Raw genomic sequence first — 14,529 nt, forward strand, 5'->3', positions numbered from 1 at the left:
CGGGATGGGGTGGGCTGGGCTCCCGCTGCCAGTCACGGCTTGTGCCCGCCTCCTGCTCGGGCCCGCCCCGCCGCCGTCCTCACGGCGTCCCGCCGACCATGCCGCTGGATCACCGCCGCCTGCGCGGCCCGGAGGAGTCGCAGCCGCCGGCGCTGTGGGCAGCGGCCGCGGCCGAGGATGAGGAGGACGAGGAGGGCGCGGGGGCGGCGGCGCGGGACCCGTGTGCCCTGCGGCCGCTGTTCGCGCGGGCCGGGCTGCTGAGCCAAGCGCAGGGCTCGGCCTACGTGGAGCTGGGCAGCGGCACCAAGGTGCTGTGCGCCGCTTGGGGCCCGCGGGAGGCGGCCGAGCCCGGGCCGGGCCGGCTGATCTGCGAGTTCCGCCGGGCGCCGTTCGCGGGGCGAGGGGCGCGGGGCCGGCCGGGCGCGGCGGCCGAGCGGGAGGCGGAGCGGGAGGCGGCGGCGGCGCTGCGGGAGGCGCTGGAGCCGGCGGTGCGGCTGGGCCGCTACCCGCGGGCCCGCCTGGCCGTCAGCGCGCTGCTGCTGCAGGACGGGGGCTCGGCGCTGGCCGCCGCCGTCAGCGCCGCCGCCCTGGCGCTGGCGGACGCGGGCGTGGAGATGTACGACCTGGCCGTGGGCTGCGCGCTGTGCCGGCCGCCCGCGCCCGCCGCCTCGTGGATGCTGCAGCCCGCCGAGCCCGAGGAGCGCCGCGCCGCCGCCCGCCTCACGCTGGCCCTGCTGCCCGCCCTCAACCAGGTGTCGGCCGTGCTGGGCGGCGGCCGGGGCGGCCCGCCCGAGGACTGGGCGCAAGCCCTGCGGCTCGGCCTCGATGGCTGCCACCGGCAGTACCCGGTGCTGCGGCAGAGCCTGCTGCGGGCCGCACAGCGCCGCGATGCCGCCGCCGCTGCCACCGCCGCTGCCGCTGCCGCCACCAGTGCCTGAGTGCCCGTGAGACCTGAGTACCCCAGTCTGGGGATGAGGCATCTCCCAGAGGCCGCCCAAGCTGCTTTCAATGCTGCCGGGGACCCCTGGAGCCTGCCTGATCCACACATCGCTGTTGGGGATTAAAATAAGTTTATTTTTAGAATCTTAAAAGTTTATTAAGTTTAACTGTTTACTGCTGATGAACTCCCTGATCCATGCCTGATGCCGCTGGAGACTGGATGAGCCAACCTTACACTGCTGGAGAGCCAAGAACTGTGCCCAAGGACCCGGGAATCTGCACCCCCACACACTGCCCGAGCACCCCAGAGTGCACCTGAGAAGCCCTCGTGTTGCAGGACACCATTCTCAACTGGCACCACAGAACCCTTGCACGCTGCGGAAGCCCCCCAAGAACAATCTCCATGCTGCCTGAACAGCCAGAGCCTGCCTGAGACCTCCCTCCGAGCAATTGCTGGCACTCTGGGCCCCCACATCTCCACCCAGGCTGAAACCTTCACTACAAGCTCCTCACCATATCCATCTGTGCAAACAACACAGGCAGGAACCACACCATGGCATGGACTGCACATCCCTTGGACTTCTTGCCCAGACAGTGCTTCAGGGTGGCAGAGTTGTGTTTTGTTGGTTTTTTCATAATAATAAATAGTATTTTTTCTGGTAAATCTTCTGCCTGCATGGGCCTCCTGGGGCCTCTGCCAGCCATGGGCAGGGCTGGAAGGATGTGCTTCTACAATTGAGGTCACCCTCTCTGCTCCCACTGTCCTTGAGGAGTTCAGGGGGAGCTGGGTGCTTCCTTGGGATCTGATTATTCCTGGGGATGGAGTGGAGCAGGTGGTGTTGTCTGCCAAGCTGCACCATGGTGGGCTTGCACTCAGCACAGGGGGTGCTGTGACTTGGGGCCATCCTGGGGCTGGAAGAAGCAGCTCTTGGCTAACACCATCTCTCCAAGGCAACCCCACATGCTGAAGATGAGTTCAGCCAAGGCTGGCCTTGGCTCCAGCAACCCCAGAACCCACTCCAGAGATGAAACTGGAGCTTCCATCCAGTGCAGGCAGAATGTAGACTGTGGCTAAAGAGAGTCTGGTTGGCTTAGGGGAGGAAAATGAGACAAATTGCTCTTCCCAAAGGAGAGAGGGTCTTTATTAATGACCAGGCAGATGATGAAGGACCAGGTGAGGGTGAAAAACCCACCAGGCTGGGGCATTTTCAGCCAGGTCAGGACAATGGCTCAGAGCTGAGCCTGGTCCTCCCTGAGCTATGCCAAGGTCTGCACCCCCAAAGAGCCCCCTTGGCCCCTTGTAACACTGAGACCACAGTCCAGACACAGCCCAGCTGCCACTTTTGGAGGAGGATGCTTTTGTACCTGGCTGTTGCAAGGGATGTCTCCTGCCCAGGGTGTTGCAGAGTGATGGTGGCAGAGGAAGGTGAGGGGCAGAAGAAGATGCTGTGTCAGGGATGCTAAGGTACAGCGCACCCCTTCCTGCCAGGTCCCAGTGCCATGGGTCCCCTGAGCCCCTGATTCCTTGCACAGTGAGCTGTGCAGAGATCCTCCTGAGCCATGGTCTGGGCTTTGCACAGCACCAGGCTCCTCCTGAGCCCCAGGATCAGCACAGCAGCCAGCGCTGGCCAGTTCCCAGGGCTGCCAGCTCAGGGGTCCCGCTGCCACAGCGCGATGTGTTCCTGGGCTGCAATGGCAAGTGTAGAGTCAGTGCCTCCCACCCCAGGAGACACAGAAGTCTGAGCAGGGCTGGCAACAAGGGACAGACACAGCAGAGCAGGGGATTGGCACCTCCAGGGCCCAGGAGGGCTCCCAGCCTCTCACTCACCAAACTGGCAGATGTACCGGTTTCGGGTCTTGCAGCGCTGGTCGTTCCAGTTGAAGGCAGCTGACGCTTGCATCTCCACACAGTTCCCAAACCTGTGTCCCACCAGGATGGTGCTGAAGCCAGCCAGCAGTGACACCACGCAGAGTGTGGTGTCCTCTAGATCCACTTACCCCTGGTTGTCCGGCTGCCCGAAAGCAAAGCTGGTGAACGAGGATGGCTCACCCACATCCCAGCGGAAGGAAGCCTTGGATGTCTTGTAGGTGAGACCTGGGGGAGCAGAAGGTGGGTTAGCATGGCTGCCAGCACCCCAGGCACTCTGCACCCTGCCTACTGCTGTCTCTCACCAATCCAGAAGTTTCCAGTCTCAAAGTCAGTGTCTGTCACCCTGTTGCCCATCTCCAAGCGGCTGAGGTAGAAAGCCAGGATGTCCTGAACCTTCTGGTTTCTTATCTGGGCCAGCATCGCTCCTTTCTCCTGTGGGGAAGGGAGTGAGTCTGCCCCATCTGCATGGCCCAGCATTGCTCCAAGCAGAGGAGAGATGTCCAGGGACTCTGCAACCACGGGTAGCACTTTTCAGCTGCCCAGAGATGCTCGGAGCACCCCAGGAGTTCACCTGGCATTTAATTTTGGCTCCATAGTAGGTGTCAGCTTCAGGGGACACCATGAAGCAGTCGCTGTCTATCCGCACATCACAGGCATGGAAGGGGAAATGGATCTTTGCTGGGGACACAGGCAGAAGCAGGTGGGTCCTTGTGCCAGCAGAGAGGGGCCCACAGAGGACCCTTTGCCCCGCTTTGGGGTGCCCTGCCTGTGGATCACAGCAGTGCAGGGGGCACAGACTCACTGCCACACTCAGCTCCTCCATATCCCACGTCGCAGAGGCAGGAGCACTCCTCCTTCCTGAACCTCCCGTGGAGGCACTGCCCGCTGCACCTCACTGTGGGCACAGCACTACATCAGCTGCCAGGGGCCTCAGCTGGCCGTGCCCCCTGTGCTGCCACACTGCACCGGCTGTGCCCATGTATGCCTTGCATCAACCCTGCACCCGCTGCCACGCACAAGGCTCCGAAGGCTGCACGGTGCCCTCTCACCTTGGCAGTACCTGCCCGTGTAGCCGGGGGGACAGGTGCACTGGCAGCTGCTCATGTCGAGGCGCCCGCTGTTCCTGCAGCTCATGCGACAGGGGTTCCTGGGCACCTCTGGGAACACCAGAGAGACACTGGGGCATCAGGAGGGGTGGAGGCAGCACCACCAGGGTCATGCAGAGGCCATGCTGACCGGGGGGACTCACCGCAGAGCCCGCCGCTGTGGTCCCAGGACTTGAAGCAGCCAGAGAGGCCAGCGGTGCAGAGGGAGCACCAGGGTCCCTGCTTGTAGGGCAGGATGGGCATCCCGGCCACCTCCCAGTTGCCCCTGGCCCCACAGACAGATGGAGGAAGATGCCCCACCCACCCGGGCAGTCCACACCCCTTTCTGGGGCAAGCCCTCACCCACCTTGCAAAGCCACACCCATCCCTAAATCACCGCCCTGCTTTCGTTCCCCAGCCCCATCCACTTCCAGCACTCGGTCCAATCCACAGCACACAGCCCGGCCCAGAACATCCAAACCCTCCTTCTTCTAAAACACGGCCCTATTTGCATTTTCAAGCCCCACCCACTTCAGTGCACAACCCCACCCACCACCGGGACAAGCTCCCCATCCCGTGCCGCACATCCCGTAAGTCAGCTCATGCCCCGCCCCGGTTGAGACCCCACCCACCCCGCTACGCCCCGCCCCCTCGATCACACCCACCACACCCACAGCCACACCCACCACGCCCCGGCCCCACCGCAGCCCTTACCCCGGTGAGTAGGCGCACACGAAGGCCTCGCTGGGGCCGTGGGGGCCGGGGCAGCGGTGCCGGCCGCAGCCCAGCTGCCCCGCTGTGGCCCACACCAGCTGTGGGAGAGCGTTTGTCACGGGGGTCCCTGGTCCCATCCCTGGGTGCTGGTCCCCAGCAGCCCCCCCGTGCCCCTCATGCCCACCTGGGTGTAGTGGCTGCAGGTGGCGTTGCCGGCGCAGCGCCCCGTCCTGTAGTCATAGCGCTGTCCCTCGGCGAACCAGAGCTCCAGCACGGCCCCGAAGCCGCCCGCGCCCGCCGGCAGCAGCAGCTCGCTCCAGCCCAGCTGCGGGGCTGGCGGCGGAGCGGGGCCCTGCAGGCAGCTGGCTGCCCGAGCCCCCGCCCGCCGCCCCAGCTCCTCGCTCCACTCCTGCGGGATGAGCATGAGGCACCCAGGGAACAGCCCCAGGGGGCGTGGGGACCACCGAGATGGTCAGTCCGGGAGGTGACTGGGGGACATCAGAGGTTCGACAATGGGCAATGCTGCAAGGGACCTGTCCTGCCCCTGGTGTGGGTGGCTGGGGGGTAATGGAGGGACGTTGAGGGCCACCACAGGACATGGGAGACACCCCTAGGGACCAGCCCTGCCTTTGGTGTGTTCAGGTGTGAGGTGGTCGGGGAATAGCAAGGCCCTTCATGGGGGATGGGGGACCCCACAAAGGACTCCAAAGAGCTCTGCTATGTCCTTGGGTGATTAGAAGGCATCAGAGGGACATGGGGGACACCAAAAGGCACCTCAAGGGATCAGCCCTGCTTTCAGTGTGCCCTGGATGTGGCAGTGACATGCTCTTCCCCAGGGGCCCCACACCAGCCAGCTCTTCTGCTTCATTAGCGTGTTAGCAAAGTACTGTGTGTCACCCATGGGCTGCCCACCTCCCTGGGCATGGCCAAGAAGGTGGATGTGACATCGAAGGTGGGGGACACGGGACCTGCAAGGGGGCTCACCAGCTTCTGCATGTTGGCAGCAGGAGGCTGCACTTTGCTCCTCAACTTGTTGTGCAGTGAGAGCACCAGGAAGGTCTCCTTCGTGCTGAGAGCTGGGGGGGACAGCAGGGGATGGGGCAGGGACCGAGGGGGCTGAGAGGTACAAGTGCCCTCCCCGTATCCCTGGCTGAGGCCGGACCCTTCAGGGGGCCGTGGGAATTCCCCCTGAAGGGTCCGACCGCAGCCGGGGATACCGGGAAGGCACCCGGGTCTCCATGGAGACTTGAGGGGAGAGAAGAAAGAGCTTTTGGGCTGGGAGCACAAAAGGGGCAAGGGGACGGGGGGGGGGCAGCCCGCTGGGCCCCCGTCTCGCACGGGTGGGCTGAGACTGCCAGGAATGTGCCCCTCTGTCCCCCCACCTCTGTCCTGCCAGGATCCAGACCCCACTGGGCAAAACCCATCACTAGCCCCCATCACCAGCTGCAGGACCCCCACCCCCATTCCATAGCAGGCTCCATCCCATTCCCAGCCCCAGAGCCCCCTGGTTCCATTGCAACACCAGCCCCAGAGCCCCCCAACTCCATCCCATCACCAAGTCCATGCCCCTCCTCGCAGTCCCGTTCCATCCCCAGCCTCTATCACCCACCAAGCCCCCCACAGCCGTCCCTGGGTGCCCATCACCCACTCAGTGCCCCACACACTGGTCTGGCCCAAGGGGACGGTGCTCAGGGCACACTCATCCCCCAAACCCGCTGCCTCCCAGCCTGCTGCCGGGAGAGGCAGCCCCTCCACCAGTTACCTCCCGGAGCCAGCGGGGACAATTTTTCTGGAGCATCCGATCTCGTCTCACCCACCCTCCACGCCAGGAGGCTGCAAACCAGCAGGACCAGGAGCTTCATGTATGTCCCGGGATGTGGGGAGCAGACCCCAATCTCCGGAGGGAGGGCTGGGGAGAGCCGAGCGGCCCCGCAGCAGCCCCGGCTCTGGGGCGAGCTCGGCCGTGCGCTCCTGCGTGCGTGTGTGTGCGTCTGGTTGCAGGATTTGATCCTATTCAGGACTCCAGACAGGCACCGCTGGGCAGCGGGAACAAAAGCTTGACGGGTGAGTAATGGCTCTGTCAAAACAGTTGCTCGCTGGAGCGAATGTGGCAGACAACTCCCGGGGCCCCGGGCTGCAGCCCCGCCGGGATGTCCCGCAGCGGGGTCAGCCCTCCGTGCTCTGCCCCGGCCCCTCTGCCCAGCCCGGGTCGGGCTGTGAAGGCAGCAGGAGCAGGGGTCGCTACCGGCACCCACTTTGGGACACTGGGAGACTGGAAGCCAAGGGGCTGGGGCAGCAAGGGGGCCCCTGCTGCCAGCCTCCCTCCTGCCCTATGAATTAAACATGCCGGGGAGGTAACACACACCGTGCAGGCACGAAGCCAAATACCCGCTCCGGAGAGCTGGGCAGCGTGGTTACAGGGTGGGAGGATGTGAGAGCCAGGGGCCGGCGGCGGGAGAGGTGCTGGGCACAAGGGGGCCGTGTCTCAATGGGCACCTGGATCAAGCACGGGTCCCACAGCCCAGGCTGCTCAGGGGGCTCAACAGCACCATGAGAACTCTGCACCAGCACAGGGCTTTGCAGAACCCATGGCAGGTGCTCCCCTGGCACAGGGCAGAGGTGAGGGCTTCAGATATCCTTGCTCAGGATTCTGCAATGCCACAGCCAGGAGGGACTGGGAGCATCCTACACACCAGCTGTCAGGGCTGAGCTGGGTGTCAGCATAAACCCAGCTGTAAATGCTTCAGTTCCCTCAGCCTGAGTCTAAACCTGACCCAGGCCTGAACCCTGGCACTAACCCCAACCCCAGCTCTCATACAAACTCTCTTACTAATATGGATCTGAGCCTTTGGCATGGATCCTAACACTAACATTAACAAAAAAACTAACTTCAGCCCTAACAATTACTTTAATGCTAATCAAAACATTAAAATTAATGCTAGCCCCAAACTTAACCCTAATGCTAACCCCAACTCTAATCTTAACCCTAATCCTAACCTCATCCCCAGCCCTAATGCTGACTCTAATCCTAACCCTGACCCTTATGGGTTAACGTGGACTGTAACACCAACTGCACCCCAGCTCCAGGCTGCAGCAGCACCTGGGGTTCCCCTCTGAACTCCAGCCAGGGCTGAGCTCACCCCAGCAAAGCTGTGCTGAGTCCAGTGAGTCCACAGCATTCCCGGGCTCCCCTTCCCAGTAGCCCCACCAGTGAGCAGAACCCCCGCACAGATCCCAAAGTCGTCTTTTCTCCCAGGAGACTTTCCCAGGCTTAGCTGGTGCACGGGATTAGCCTCATCTTGCATCTCTGCGTGCCGGGGAGCCCCAGCGGCAGGACTGGCCTGTGGTGAGCCCGGCACCGCCGGTACCACCGTGAGTGCCGTGACAGCCACCGCCTGGCCCCGATATCTGCTGGCCTGGGACATGAAAGGCCCCAAAGCCTCTGATGTGCAGAGAGGGAAAGGAACGGAAGGGAAGGGAAGGGAGAGGCTAGAGCCAGTGCCAAGGGGAAACTTTCCTACAGCTCGGCCTCAGGCAGGGGAAAAACCAACAAACACATGGGCACAGGCTGCGGATAAATCCCTGTGAGTGCAGGAGCGCGGCTGCGAGCAGAGACGGACCGCCAGCGTCTTGCCCCTGTTGTCAGCCCCAGCGTGATGCTCCTCATCCCACTGCCAGCCTGGCTGGCCCTGGGCATCCTGCAGCTGCCCCTCAGCGGCTCCCAGGTAAGGACCTGCATTCCCTCTCCTCCAGCCCTCCAGCAGACCTCCCTCTCTGGGCTGCTCAGCACCCACCTCTCACACCCCAGCACCGTGGAGGGGGGTACGGCACAGCCACAGCACCTGTGGAGCTGCCAGGGCCTAAGGGGTGGTCATGGGGCTTTTCCCCTGCAGCAGTGAAATGGTGTTAAATGCACACAGCGCATGCAGCTTCTCCACAGCATCCAAGTGCCACAGCAGGACCGGGAGGTGGGGGCTGAGGCTGGAGCAGACACAGAGCCAGGGTCAGACCCCAGCCAGGATGGGAAGGGGCTATGTGCAGGGCAGGACATCCAAACCAACCCCAAAGATGCTGCCTGCTTGGAAGAGTCCTCCCAGGCTGAGGCAGATTGAAGTGTGTGTCCATAATCCCCCAGGAGTGCCTGAACAGGCAGCAGGCACTCAGCGTGGTGCGGCAGATGCAGAAACTGCTGGTGGCACAGGAGGCCGCCCACCTGCAGGGCATCCGTGGGCTCCGGCACCAGCTCTCCATCCTCCAGAGCCACCTCCAGAGAGCAGCCACCAAACACAATGGTAATCCTGGCTGGTCACCACCACAGGTGACATCCCCTTGGGGCCAGCTCTGAACCCTGGCCCTGCACAAACAGCGTGGGCAAGCGACCCCCAGCTCCCTGTCAGGCTGGAGTTGGCTCTAGGCTGGCAGTGCCCATCCCCACCCATGTCTGTCTGTCCACAGAGATCTGCCCACAGCTGGCAGTGCCCCTGAATGGACGGATGCTGGGCCGGAGCCTGCGCGCGGGCCACGAGGTTCACTTCATCTGCGACGCCGGATTCCGGCTGGTGGGCTCGGAGACGCGCGCCTGCCGGCACAACCGCACGTGGAGTGGCACCCAGCCCTTCTGCAGAAGTGAAGTGGAGCGGGGTTGGGGTGCCATGGGCTCTGCTCTTCCAATGGGCTCCTCTGTCACCCTGAGCTGTGGGGTTCCATTGCTCTGCTCAGAGGCTGCAGCAATGGGCACCAGGGTTGGGCAAGGGTGCACCTCTCCAGCTGATGCTCATGAGCTCCTTCTCCCCAGGTATTGATGACTGCTCCAGCAACCCCTGTGCCAACAGCGGGACCTGTGTGGATGGCAACCAGAGCTACACGTGCCTCTGCCCCCCAGGCTGGTCAGGCCCCAGCTGCCAGAGCCCCATCTACTCCTGTAGGTGCCTGGGTTTGGGCTGCAGAGGATGGGGATTCTCATGGGGACAGTATGTGGCCATGCTGTGCCTGTCTCCCCCTTCCCTCGCAGCCCCCTGGTACCTTGCCCCCACCATCTCCCCATGCCCCAGCATGACACCTGCTGTCCCCTGCAGACTGGGTGACCCTGAGCAACACCTCCTTCAGCCGCCAGCCCCGCTGTGCCGAGGGCCGCTCGGGCTCTCGGCGCTGCAGCTGTGACACCGGCTTCCAGCTGCAGCCTGGTGGCGTGTGCCAAGGTAAAAGGAGGGTGAAGATGATGAGATGATGGAGGGTGGGGAACCAAGGCTTGGTGGCAATGGGACCTCTGACCATCCCCTAGATGTGGATGAATGCCAGCTCTACCAGTCCAGCCCCCAGACGCAGATTTGCCTCCATGACTGCCTCAACCTCCCAGGCTCCTACCGCTGCCTCTGCCCCCCCGGGTATCTGCTCCACGCTGACCGCAATGCCTGTGAGGGTAAGAACCCAGGGTGCAGGGCAGGGGGCCTGCCACAGGAAGAGAGATGCAGTGGGGACAGCCCCACTCACCCCGTGTCACCACCACAGATGTGAATGAGTGCACTGGGAAGCAGCACAACTGCAGCCAGGGCGACCTCTGCATCAACACCTTCGGGGGCCACCGCTGTGTGCGCCCCAAGTGCCCCCCGCCGCGCCACAACACCAGCTATGTCAAGACCTCTGCCTTGTGAGTACCCTGCTGTGCGTGGCTTGGGCTGTGTCGTGCCCTGTCCCAGGGTGATGGGTCCTGTTGTGGGCTGGGGGCTGTATTGTGTCACCCAGGGGCAGCAGGGAGAGTAGCAGCCAGCACTGGTGGGAAATTGCCACATGGGGTGCTCAGGTGTGCTTGGCATGTTCTCTGATGGTCTTGGGATGCTGGGGGTGCAGGTGGGAGCACTCCCAGGATCCTGGCCCCTCTCAGAGCCACAGCCTGGGGGGAATGATGCTGATTTTCTTCTGCTGCACATACATGTGGTGCCATCAGCTGCCTTCCAGCAGTCCCACCCATCCCACTCTTGAGATTAAACTGCTTTGTGCCACCAAATAGAGGAGCCCTGATCCTGACAGATTCCTCTTCAGGAGGCACATCTGGCTCCATCCCTGGCCTTCAGCTGGGACTGTGATACCACCCCAGTCCCTCAGAGTGTCACCCAGAGCTGAGTCCCTGCAAGCCACATCATTTGCCTGGCAGAAACAGGGATGAGGCAGAGATCCGATGATGGGCACACCTGGATGTGGCTCTCTTGGGTTGCTCTGCCACAGGAGTGACAGCAGGGCTGGAGGTGCTGCCTGTGGCACAGGCTGGGCTTATGTGCAAGGATGAGGGCAGCATCCTGAGTATAGTGGGTATTTTTTCCCCTGATGAGGGGAGAGAATGATGCATCTGACTCCATCTTATCAGAAGGCTAATTAATTACTTTATTATACTATATTATTCTCTATTACATTACATTATATTACTTTACATCTAAACTGAATCTGCTAAGCACTTAACTGCACTGAATCTTGTGGCTGTCAGCCGACAGTCCTGACACACACATACTTGGCCCTGACAGGCCAAGGAAACAAAACACCATCACTTTGGGTAAACAGTCTCCATACTGCATTCTACTTTTGCACAAACACAGGCACACCAAATGAGATAAGAATTGTTTTGATCATTCTCTGAGGCTCAGAGAATGTGAATCCCAGAATTTTCTTGGGAAGATTGCCTTGCTTTTCTCTGTGAGGACAAATGTGTCTACACTGAGAGCCAAACCATGGCACTGAGCGGCAGCACCCTTCTCTCCTGGCAGCCAGTGCGAGCGGAACCCCTGCCCCATGGACAGCCGAGCCTGCCAGCTGGCTGCCAGCTCCATCTCCTTCCACTACCTGCCGCTGCAGGCCAACCGCACGGTGCCCCGTGTCCTGTTCAGGATGTCCACCACGCGCTCGCTGGGGGACAGCCTGCGCTTCGCCATCGCGGGCGGCCACGGCCGCAGCGTCTTCGCCGTGCGGCGCTCGGACCGGCACACGGGAGAGCTGCTGCTCACCAGCCCCGTGGCGGGGCCGGCCACGCTGGAGGTGGAGGTGGAGATGAGCGAATTCTCCCACAAGGTCCTCCTGGGCAAGCACATCTTCAAGGTCACAGCCTTTGTGTCCCCATATGTGTTTTGATTGCCTTTGGAGGCAGGTGTGGGGCCATGCCAGGGCCTCTCCTTGGGAGAAATGGAGCAGGTTCAGCTCAGTGGTTCCAGTTTTTGTCCCATTGGAGATATCCCTCTGCCATAATGCTTTCTCATAGCCATCACAGCAAAAACTGTGTCTCTATAGGAAAAACCTGACTGCCAATGGAAGGACTGGCCTGGCTGCCAGCCCCCCTTCCTCTCTGCCCACGTGGCACGCAGAGGGGAAAGACAGAGTGAGCTAACAGCACCTGGCACACCGATTCAGCTTCTTATATCTTGTAATCTCTAATAAAAGAAATGTGGCTGTAGGAAGGGTGTGCTCCTTGCTCTATGTTTTGTCCTCCTGATGCAAGGCTCCTGGGGACAGCTGGTGGCTGTGCTAATGGCAGGGTCACCTCACAGAGCTTGGGGTGAGCTACCAATAGAGCTACCAAGCCCATCCAGGGTCCATGCCCCTCCCAGCACTGCTGTTCCAGGGGCCACACTGAAGAGTCCACCAGCAGAAAAATGGCAGATGGGCTGAGCAGAGAATCACAGAATGCTTTGGGTTGGAAGGGATCATCTTGTGCCAACTCCACTGCCATGGGCAGGCACAACTTCCAACACGCTGCCCTGAACATCCTGCACAGCCAAGACTGTCCTCAGCCGCCTTGGCAGTGCCTGGAAAGCACAGCAGGGCTCCCTGGCCCTGGTGAGCAGGGGATAGCGACAGGAGCTGTGCTTCCTTGTGTGCAGGAGGATTCCCTCTGCGGCAGCTCTGACACAGGCTGGTCAAACCTGCAGCTCCCCAAGCACAGGAGCTGTCCCCCTGCACCCACCTGGAGGAGGGTGGGCTGTGACAAGTGGGGCGCACACCCCACACCCCTTGGGTACCCCTGTCACTGCCAGCATAGCCAGACCCTGCACAAGGAGAGCATCCAGGGGTTCAAAAGGTGACGAGGGCCTTTGGGGACAGTGAGCTGAGGACACACCATCCCTGGCTGCACACAGAACCCTGCTGAGCCTGGGTCTGGCCGGAGCCCTCACACAAAGCACCCGCTGTGCGCGGACACGAGCAGCCATAAAGAGCTCCTTGTGCCCGCCGCCGGCACTGCCACCGGGGCCAGGCTGTGCTCAGCCGGGGCCGGCAGAAAAACCTCCCCAGGGCCAGCAGAGGAGCAGGCCGGGCCGGGCTGGGCTGGGCCTGGGTTGGGCCGGGTTGGGCCAGGCTGGGCCAGGCTGGGGTGGGATGGGCTGGGCTGGGTTAGGCCGGGCTGGGCCGGGCCAGGGCAGGCTGAAAAGCCTCCCCAGGGCCTGCAGGCAAGCAGGCCGTGCCGTGCCAGGCCAGGCCAGGCCAGGAGCTCTGCGTCACCCAAACCTGCAGCTGGCCCCTGCCCACTGCGACGGTGGGCTGGGATGAAAAGAAGGGAATTACGGGGTAAATATTTATCCCTGCACATGAGGCGTCCCAGCCAAAATGGATAAAACAACCCGGGATTTTTTGCTCAGGTTTTCTTCTATCCTTGAAACCTTCAGGTACAGCTGGACTAGGCACTAACAGCCACATCACTGACTGCTAATGATAACTAAAGTTTGCAAAGGTCACTACAAGAAGGGCATGGAGGTGTTGTGACGAGCCCAGAGAAGGGCAATGGAGATGGGGAAGGTCTGAAGCGCAAGTCTGGTGATGAGTTAATGAGGGAGTTGGGAGGGCTCAGCCTGGAGAAAAGAAGGCTCAGAGGAGACCTTATCACTCTACAACTCCCTCACAGCAGGGTGAGCCAGGGGGGATTGGGTTCTTCTCCCAGGTAACAAATGATAGGACAAGAGGAAGGGGCCTCAGGTTGTGCCAGTAGAGGTTTAAATTGGATATTAGGGAAAATTTCCTCATGGAAAAGGTGGCCAGGCACTGAGGCAGGCTGCCCAGGCAGTGGTGAAATCATCATCCCTGGAAGTGCTCATAGGGTGTGTGGATGTGGTACCTGGGGACGAGGGTTAGTGGTGAACACGGCAGTGCTGGGTTAGTGGTTGGACTCGATGATCTTTAGAGATCTTTTCCAGCCTTACTGCTTCTCTGACTCTGTTTTCCCAGTGTTCTTGCTGCTTGTCTGGGGATGCACTGAAATGAAATGTTTGCAGCACCAAACCTGCCAGACTTCAGGAAGCATTTGGACAATGCTCTCAGACACATGGTGTGATTTTTGGGATAGTCCTCTGCAGGGTAAGGAGTTGAAGTTGATGTTCCTTGTGAATCCCTTCTAACTCAGGATAATCCATGATAACATGATAACGGAATCTCTGAAATCCATCTTGCTGGAATCACTGATGCCAGATGATGCTAGGAGGGTTTCAAATCCATCAAATTCTGTGTTATCTTGGTTGCCCAGGGGTATCCTGTATCCTTCACTGATAAAGCAATCCTTAGTTCCGTGTCCTTTACTCTGTTTTACTTAAGCACAAACCACTGCAAAGCCTCCAGTAAAATTCCAAACTCCCCAGTAAAATTCTGCAACCTCATTACATCACAGCATAAATCTGAATATATATATATATTATATATATTAACAAAAATACCATAAAGACTGGTCGATACGACAGGGAATGGAATTTTCCAGGAGTGGGATGGCTTTAGCTGCCAACCAGCCTCCACCGCTGGCTCACTGGGCATCTCCAGCCCCATCTGTATGGAATGTCGCTGTTTGGAAGGCTGGAGAGTGTCGCAGACAGAGTTTCCCTGGGTGTGACACGACCTCATCCCGAGGCTGATGCAGGACAAAATCTCACGTAGGAACGATCGCGCCCGGCGCGTTTTGCT

The 14,529-nt window shown here is 60.9% G+C and overlaps 3 protein-coding genes across 4 annotated transcripts; 2 read left to right on the forward strand and 1 right to left on the reverse strand.

Moving 5' to 3' along the window:
- Positions 1-65: 65 nt before the first annotated feature.
- On the forward strand, positions 66-1,603 carry EXOSC6 (exosome component 6). Its single transcript, XM_064723301.1, has one exon. It carries the CDS (start codon positions 99-101, stop codon positions 936-938), a length of 840 nt encoding a protein of 279 aa, XP_064579371.1. The 5' UTR covers positions 66-98; the 3' UTR covers positions 939-1,603.
- Positions 1,604-2,015: 412 nt separating this feature from the next.
- On the reverse strand, positions 2,016-6,979 carry LOC135452844 (C-type lectin domain family 18 member A-like). 2 transcript variants are annotated; one of them, XM_064723297.1, is made up of 12 exons: positions 6,371-6,979; positions 5,593-5,684; positions 4,793-5,017; positions 4,609-4,706; positions 4,059-4,180; positions 3,859-3,966; positions 3,612-3,704; positions 3,381-3,487; positions 3,112-3,241; positions 2,938-3,034; positions 2,768-2,859; positions 2,018-2,626 (listed from the first exon to the last, which is right to left on the reverse strand). In XM_064723297.1, exons 1-12 carry the CDS (start codon positions 6,468-6,470, stop codon positions 2,589-2,591), a joined length of 1,302 nt encoding a protein of 433 aa, XP_064579367.1. In that variant the 5' UTR covers positions 6,471-6,979; the 3' UTR covers positions 2,018-2,588. The 2 variants fall into 2 exon arrangements, with proteins under 2 accessions (XP_064579368.1, XP_064579367.1); XM_064723298.1 differs by lacking the exon at positions 3,612-3,704 and having other exon boundaries at positions 2,016-2,626.
- On the forward strand, positions 4,574-11,909 carry LOC135452845 (fibulin-7-like). The gene is made up of 11 exons (XM_064723299.1): positions 4,574-4,612; positions 6,335-6,470; positions 6,610-6,672; positions 8,132-8,333; positions 8,744-8,900; positions 9,064-9,234; positions 9,404-9,529; positions 9,684-9,806; positions 9,890-10,027; positions 10,117-10,255; positions 11,364-11,909. Exons 4-11 carry the CDS (start codon positions 8,265-8,267, stop codon positions 11,722-11,724), a joined length of 1,284 nt encoding a protein of 427 aa, XP_064579369.1. The 5' UTR covers positions 4,574-4,612; positions 6,335-6,470; positions 6,610-6,672; positions 8,132-8,264; the 3' UTR covers positions 11,725-11,909.
- The last annotated feature ends 2,620 nt before the right edge of the window (positions 11,910-14,529 follow it).

This window comes from Zonotrichia leucophrys, chromosome 11, assembly GCF_028769735.1.
Source record: "Zonotrichia leucophrys gambelii isolate GWCS_2022_RI chromosome 11, RI_Zleu_2.0, whole genome shotgun sequence".
Taxonomy (NCBI): Eukaryota; Metazoa; Chordata; class Aves; order Passeriformes; family Passerellidae; genus Zonotrichia; species Zonotrichia leucophrys.

What these genes read in the sequence shown, in the direction of transcription:
- EXOSC6 (XM_064723301.1), top strand. Translation starts at nt 99, where the DNA reads ATGCCGCTGGATCACCGCCGCCTGCGCGGCCCGGAGGAGTCGCAGCCG.
- LOC135452844 (XM_064723297.1), bottom strand. Translation starts at nt 6,470, where the DNA reads ATGAAGCTCCTGGTCCTGCTGGTTTGCAGCCTCCTGGCGTGGAGGGTG. An exon ending in GTCCCCGCTGGCTCCGGGAG is followed by an intron (nt 5,685 to 6,370) that starts GTAACTGGTGGA and finishes TGTCCCCCCCAG; the next exon opens with CTCTCAGCACGAAGGAGACC. An exon ending in CACGGGCAGGTACTGCCAAG is followed by an intron (nt 3,705 to 3,858) that starts GTGAGAGGGCAC and finishes CTGTGCCCACAG; the next exon opens with TGAGGTGCAGCGGGCAGTGC.
- LOC135452845 (XM_064723299.1), top strand. Translation starts at nt 8,265, where the DNA reads ATGCTCCTCATCCCACTGCCAGCCTGGCTGGCCCTGGGCATCCTGCAG. An exon ending in AGCAGCCACCAAACACAATG is followed by an intron (nt 8,901 to 9,063) that starts GTAATCCTGGCT and finishes GTCTGTCCACAG; the next exon opens with AGATCTGCCCACAGCTGGCA. An exon ending in CACCCAGCCCTTCTGCAGAA is followed by an intron (nt 9,235 to 9,403) that starts GTGAAGTGGAGC and finishes CCTTCTCCCCAG; the next exon opens with GTATTGATGACTGCTCCAGC.